This window comes from Leuciscus leuciscus (assembly GCF_965113295.1).
Source record: "Leuciscus leuciscus genome assembly, chromosome: 9".
Lineage (NCBI taxonomy): Eukaryota > Metazoa > Chordata > Actinopteri > Cypriniformes > Leuciscidae > Leuciscus > Leuciscus leuciscus.
The window spans coordinates 38,320,606-38,327,903 of NC_138733.1; the positions used below are offsets into that span (position 1 = coordinate 38,320,606).

Genomic DNA, 7,298 nt, shown 5'->3' on the forward strand with positions numbered 1-7,298 from the left:
TTGTTTCTCAGAGCACGTTTGTTGTGGCATCAGAAGTTAGAACTATGTCTATAAGTATGTTACTCGAATGAGAAGCTTGATATTCATTAGAATCAGTATTTTCGTTTTCTGTCGACATTTTCCAACTGTTTGCCAAGAAAGAATGACAGTGCTACAGTGTTTAAGTTATGTTCATAAGCCGTATTATAAGACAAACACTAGAAGCTGTGTGTGTGTGTGTGTGTGTGTGTGTGTGTGTGTGTGTGTGTGTGTGTGTGTGTGTGTGTGTGTGTGTGTGTGTGTGTGTGTGTGTGTGTGTGTGAGTGAACGAACGAGTGTTTCTGCTAACAGAGAGAAAACCAGAGCAAATATTCATTTATTCATTAAACGAGCAGAGCGAGAAGATGTGTTGTGACAGTCGCTCCCTGGCAGTTAATGGATTAAATGAATTCCTCTCATTAGCACAGGTATCTCTCTCTCTCTCTCTCTCTCTCTCTCTCTCTCTCTCTCTCTCTCTCTCTCTCTCTCTCTCTCTCTGCACGCGTGTGTGTGTGTTTGTGCGCCAGAGCGTTCTTTCTGCCTAATAGTGTTTGTTTATGAGCATTTTCATGCATATGAGTGGAGAGAGATTAAATTGTTGGTGAATTTGAGTATCAGTAGTACATTGTGTTTTATGATTTAGAAATGTCTTAATTTAGCAAAATCACACAAACAACCAACAAGAGCACTTCTGATGTTCTGACTATCAGCAATCACAGTTTATATTCAGTCTGACAGCATGATTTCCAGTTTTATATTGCTTTAATACAACAGGTCAAGAAAGAAGAAGCTTTTACTTTTGTCTATTCATGGAAATAATTCCAAGCAAAGTCCCGGCAGGTCTTTAGTTCATATCAGTACTCCCAACCACCAGAGGGCGTCAACGACTGACAGCCAAGAGCTTGACCAGCAATGAGTGTGTGCTGTGTATCAGACCGACATAACATAAATATAGTTCTGTAATGTTGTAATTATGCAGGGAATATTAATCATTGGCATATGTATCTCTTAATGTAAATATTAGTAGAACTTGATTTGAATACAATGTACATCAAATACCAACCAGAAAAAGAGCCTGTGATACTATAATTCATTAATATTCGGGTCTGTTTGCCATGCATTATTTTGCTCGGAAACTTGGAGAAACAAGCTCTACGTCTTCTAGACCATATGGCTGTTTTTTTTTTTGTTTTTTTTTAAGCATGACTTTTTATTTTCTGACGACTTCTCATTGACCAGCATCCACTTCAGACTCTTGGAGAAGAAGAATTAAAGAGCTACAGACTGGACAGCACAACTTGTTGGATTTTTACTAGTCAGTTCACATAGAAATAATATGTGATGTTCAGTTTATTGTTGGATTAAGTTAAGTTTACAAACCAATTTTAGATCATTTAAAGTTAAAAACCTTATTTAAATATTTTGTGATGGTAATGATTTTTATGAAAACAATTAATCACTATACAAGGTGAATAAGGTTCTGTGTGCATACTTACAAAACATAAATTATTGTATTAATGTAAAATTAATCATCAAATGAATGTATTCAGATTAAAAACTTTGACATTTGCAGGATCCTACATATGTTGCAGAGCGTCGTCCGTCAGCTGGTCTGATGTCGCTTCAGTGCTGGAATGAATATGAACATCACCCGCTTTCAATTTCAATAAGCAGGAGATATTCTTTACTCTAAACAAATGACCTGACTGACTGTACAGGGAGTCTTCGGACCTACAAGCTGTGTTTGGGTGGAGAACCTTTACGTGATTTATTATAGATCAGCGTATACAGTATATACACCATCTTCTGAGAGCAACATTTCTGACTCTTAACTCCCAGAGCTTTCAGGCTGTTTTCTAACTCATCTGTTTTCATGTAATCTGTGATCAGTTCCGTTCATACATCCGTCTTGGTTTTACCCTGAAATTAATCAAATTAAATGAATTAATTTCACTCTAATATCAACAGTTCATTGTACTTAATAGGAAAAAGTTGAACAAAGTCTGATTATTTTAAACTGAATGAGTTGCAGCAGATTTCTAGTTCCCAGCAGGCTTTTTGTCAGACTGTATAAGGAGAATAAAGGTTGATATTAAGTGTTATTTTGTGGTTTTTGCAAAAGATAAATAAAGGCGGAAATAATGCTAATGTTTAATGTTCTGTTATGTTTTGGGGATTTGAGTTGTGGCAACTTAACACAACATATTATTTGTCAAACCAACACCAGTGATGTTTTTTTTTTTTTTGACACGCTTCCCTTTCTCTCACGATCTGCATTTTTTTCCAATATTCTATTTTCTCCTCCATTTTGTGTGTTCTTGCTTGTTTAGACGTGGTATGCTGTTCTTTAGCTGGAGTCTGGTGGTACTGGCATACTGAACCTGGGCAATGGGATCAGGACACAACCATTGTTTTTACGTGTCATGAACAAACATGCTCTACCGCCTCAACAGTATCCAGTAGATCGAGACGAATCCATCAGCGTGATGTTTTTCAGTTTCTGTGGTTTGTGACCAGTTGACCTGCCCAGTTGACCTCTCGCCTGTCCACTCACCGCTCTGTTTTCTGTTCTTCTAGAGGAATTATCTCTCGCGGAGCAGGTGAGGAGGATAAAGGATATCGAGGCCATTGAGGATGACTCCTTTGTTCCTCAGGCTTTCAAATCATCTCGGGACGCCACCAAGGTACATCTCTCGCTCTCTCCCTCCCTATTCTTTTTGCCTTCCGTCTCATATCTATATATTCTTTTATTTGATTTCCTTTCGCCGAGTTATGTAGCGTTTGTCTGCAGATGAAATGATTCCCATTAAATTCCGTTTGCTCTGTCCACTTGAGCTCGGGCTCCTGAAAAGCATGTGCCCGTTGGTGGGCCGCACCGGGCCTCGTTCACTCTCTCCACAGACAGCTTTACTGAATCTGGTCCCGCCAGCATTCACATTCACCGCTCAAATTAGATTACTAACAAATGCTCACAGATCTCTGTGGTCTGAGACAAAAGGTGACAGTTGAAATGAGCCCGTATGATAGATTACAGCCCAGAAGGGCCAGGTGGCTCTCCCGAGCTGATCTCAGATCTGTCTGTGCAGACTTCAGTGCTCCACTGAGATTTACTGAACTGATGCTAGACCAGCACTTAAAATTACTTTACCTGCATGCTTTTTTTTCCTTTCTGAATGATGTACAAACAGCTCTGGAGATGGAGCAATAAAAGCTCCATCTAAATAAAATGGAGGACGTTCTTTGGACAAACACGAATACACACAGCCACACAATAACACACATTTGATTCTTTCAATAATTTCCATTAGATGTAATTGGATGCTCTGAGCTCTCACTTAACAGAGCATGGCCTGGATGTTAGAGACAGGAATCTAGTGCTGGATACAGAAAGGACTAATGTTTTCTGCAAGAGTTATGATTATACTGATAGAATCCATGAACAAGGTCAATCCCCTTGGACTAACCTGCAGATAAGTGTTTGCTCAACTTAACTCTGGTTCAAGAATGACTCTTTATGGGGTTCAAACCTTCAACCTTTCAGCTGCACCTACTAATTCCAGTTTAAATGGGTCAATCAAATTTAACTTGATCTCTTGAGATAAAATAGCTCATTGAACTCACTTCCTTCTCAGTCCAAAATGAGCATTATTAAAACCTGAAAAAGGTGCAAAAACCTTTTAACGTCTGCTACTTACTGATGTCAGACAGATCTTTAACTCGACCACCCACATTTAAACATCAGCAATGGCTAATGGGTGAACAAAACCTTGTTGCTGCCGAATCATCATGCAGTCTTTCCAAACCGTTATAGAAGGGGATGCCGAAAACTGCAGCATAAAGCATGTTTTAATCAATCTGATAGTTCACACAAAGATGAAAATTCATTTTCTCACCCTCATGTCATTCCGAACCTGTGTGACTCACTTTCTTCTTTGGAACATGAAAGAAGATATTTTGAGAAACTAAGACTAACTGAATTTTCATTTTTCATTTTTAGCTCTAACCCTTAACAATGCACACCAAACAAGCTAATCATGGTGTTCAGACTTACAGTTTCACTGGGGGGGCGGAGCTAAAGTCTGCAGGCCACCGGCCCTCCAGGACTACAGTTGATGAGCCCTGCTTTAACGGGCCTAAATTATGACACCGAAAAACAGTGTACCTCAAAAGATTAAGATATGATGGCATTTCTTTTTTATTAAAGGTAGGGTAGGAAATTGCGGAGAGGCTAGCAATAGCAAGCTGAAAACATAATCCCACCCTCCCATCAGAGCGTCTCCAAAGCCACGCCTCCATCAAAACTCATGAACGGCCACAAATTACCTCATGTCTCAAAGCACATAACATTACCATAATAATGAATGTAAAGAGCACTGATCTGCACCACCTGACTGCTGCAGATTAATATCAGCGTTGATAGTGTTGACATAGTAGCACATAAATCTGAGGCTGAGGACGAGCTCCAGGTAGAACGTCACGGGTTGCGGTCTCGTAGTTACTGTTAGGATGTGGTGTGAACACAGCATAAGCTCATTGTTTTAGTTCATTGTTTAGCCTCATGAAACACGCTGACAGACCGAATGCAATGATTATATGTACCTGTTTTAATATTTAGACCTTTTATTATTGAGTTTCAACCAGAATAACAGAAAGTGTTTGTAAAAAAAATGCCTACCCCACCCTTAAACAACTTGCAGAATAGGTGTTTTGAATGTTTGGAACGATGGAAACATGAGAGCTCTGTGTGATTTCTCAGGGTTGTTGTAAAAGACATAACCGTTTATTCACAGGTGACGGAAGCTTCAGAGATCAAGAAAGAGGCCGAGACTGTGAAAGAGGAAGTCACCGTTCTGCCCATCTCCATCACATACAACGACAGCAACAGCCTGGCTCACCCCAACGTAAGAGTGTGTGTCTTGTGTGTGCCTACTTGGAACGTAAAAAAAATAAAATAATGTTTTACCTCAAATAAGACATTTGTGTCGTAGGCCTTACATCCCAAGTTACAATAAGCTCCCCAAAAGGCCTCCAATCAATAATTCTCTTCTCCCAATACTTATTCCCCTCCACCCTTGTAGAAATTGCCTATTTCAGAAGCTCCACTTCTTGACAACCCACACAGGGCCCTTCTTATGCACCCTCAGTAATATTTGCAGACAGAATTTCCTATGAAAGTGCGCTCCATCTCTCTCACTCGGCAAACTGGGTTATGTGTGACGGATGCAGATGAGCTCGACAGGCTGATCTATTGCAGCAATATGCCCAAGGCGAGAGAGCCCTGATCACCAGTAATGATTCAATCATTTAGCCACCACCACTTACTGTATCTACTGTAATTTCAAACTCGTTATCTGTGCCTCGCTAGGTGCGTTAAGAGTCAGAGGAGGCTCGTTGTCGTGTCGCAGAATCGCCTACGAAAGAGATAACCAGGCGACATACACCCTCAGTCTATTAGCGCTGCTCAGCACGTGTTTCCCAGTCACACATAGACCCCGCAATGAGTGCTACGGGCGGACCCTAACCCGATGTAAATCACACGCTTCTAATGCGCACGCAGCGGGATGGAAGTGATCAGTCTTTCCCAAGCATAGATTTGATTTCATGCCTCTCGTGTTTTTTGGATGAAGGAAATGAGTGATGAGTGTTGGAGAAGAATCCGGAACTTCCAAACTTAAGGAACTCATAAGCACAACTAATGCGGGAATCACTCAAATTCTCCCTTTATGCTGACATCCGAATCAACCGCGTGTATTACCCTGTCTGATGTGTTTATGATGCAATACCATTTACACTTTCTCCAAATCTAATCGCAGCTGTGATTGTCCTATATTAAGCCAACCGAGACAATTAGAGAGCAGACTTGGAATCCATTAGAAACCAATAGGAAAGATTTGTTTCAAAAGGATTACTTGCATTTTAGATGTATAACATCAGTAGACCGTGGCCAAATCCAGACATTTCCTCACTTCTGAGGGGAGCAAACACACATGCAGACAGTTGTAGATCCGATCTCAATAACCTTCTCCTGCATGGATGCATGAGGACTCCGGGTCATTCACTTGTACTTCACAGATAGGGATGATAATACACAATTTATTATGCATTTCTAATCCAATATACAATTATTTTCAGTTCATAAATAAGAGATCTTCGATGTACTTCAATCATCGCTCCAATTTCATTTATCCTCTCGACTAATCATGACAACATTGACACACATTTATATTTCCTGTTGTCCTGCCTCACGTCTCGAAACGATCCCTGTGATCACAGCCGAGCGTGAACATGTTTTTTACTCCGGTGTTTCACTAAAAACAATGTATTTCAGAATCAGAATCATCCATTGCACAGCTGTGAAAGAAGATTAAGTAGAAAAAAAACTAGAATATATTACAAATAATTTTTCATTCTTCATTTCTGAGGAAAAAGTCTGAGAAAAAAGGTTTTCTTCTCTCACCTGTGGGTGGATGACTCGGATGTTGTCAGTTTCTGTGGTGATGCTGTATGATGGACAGAGTAGTAAAGTGCTTTAGAAGTTCATTGCACTTTAATAGTCTAAATGACTTGAACTGAACTGGCTTCTCACTCTCTTGCAGTTGTTCATGGATAAAGAGGAGGCAGAGAGGTTGTGGTTGAACAGACTGGTTTCTCTGCGTCAGGAGAGGCTCATGGGAAGTCCGGTGTCCTGATGACATCCAGCTTCTTCAGACCTCCAAACCAATGCGGATGTGAACATAGGTTTAGCCTCTGGAACTCCAACATCTCTCAGAAAGGAGCAAGTGCACCTCCTGCTGGTTTCTGCGTGAAATATCTTCCCAAATTGAATTCAGCATGTGCTTATTCTGAATCTTTGCTGGTTTGTTAGTGTTTCTTTATACTAACTGTCTGATAATGATGGTAGTTTTAGTTTTTAGTTGGTTTTTTTTACACATCCTCTAGCTCTTTTTCTATGTTTTAAGCAGACATCCTTCTCATCAACGTGAATGTATGTCAATTGTATGTAGTGTGTGCTAGTTTTTTGTTTTTGTTTTTTTCCTTTTTCAAAATAAATGATCTTGTTGTAATTCTTGGACCGAACTTGTGTTGTGGTCGTTAAACAGTTTAAAACTTGACCAGTTCAAAGTGCAGCCAGTTATGAAAACCTTTTGAGGATTCACTGTACACTACAGAGCCTGAGTGTGTGCCGTTTTTACTGCATTGTTTTTTACTAAAGAAATGAATGACACTTCATACATATCAGAGACTCAAGAAAAGACAGCGAGGACATGAGCTCATGAGGG

At 40.0% G+C, this 7,298-nt stretch overlaps 1 protein-coding gene across 1 annotated transcript in view; it reads left to right on the forward strand.

Annotated features, from left to right (window-relative positions):
* The window catches only part of rsrc1 (arginine/serine-rich coiled-coil 1), a 143,203-nt gene extending 136,113 nt beyond the window's left edge, over positions 1-7,090 (forward strand). Inside the window, exons 8-10 of the mRNA XM_082180712.1 lie at positions 2,596-2,702; positions 4,809-4,919; positions 6,615-7,090. Coding sequence (XP_082036838.1) covers positions 2,596-2,702; positions 4,809-4,919; positions 6,615-6,707 — 311 coding nt within the window. The 3' untranslated portion in view covers positions 6,708-7,090. The remainder of the gene's footprint in view (positions 1-2,595; positions 2,703-4,808; positions 4,920-6,614) is intronic.
* Positions 7,091-7,298: the final 208 nt, after the last annotated feature.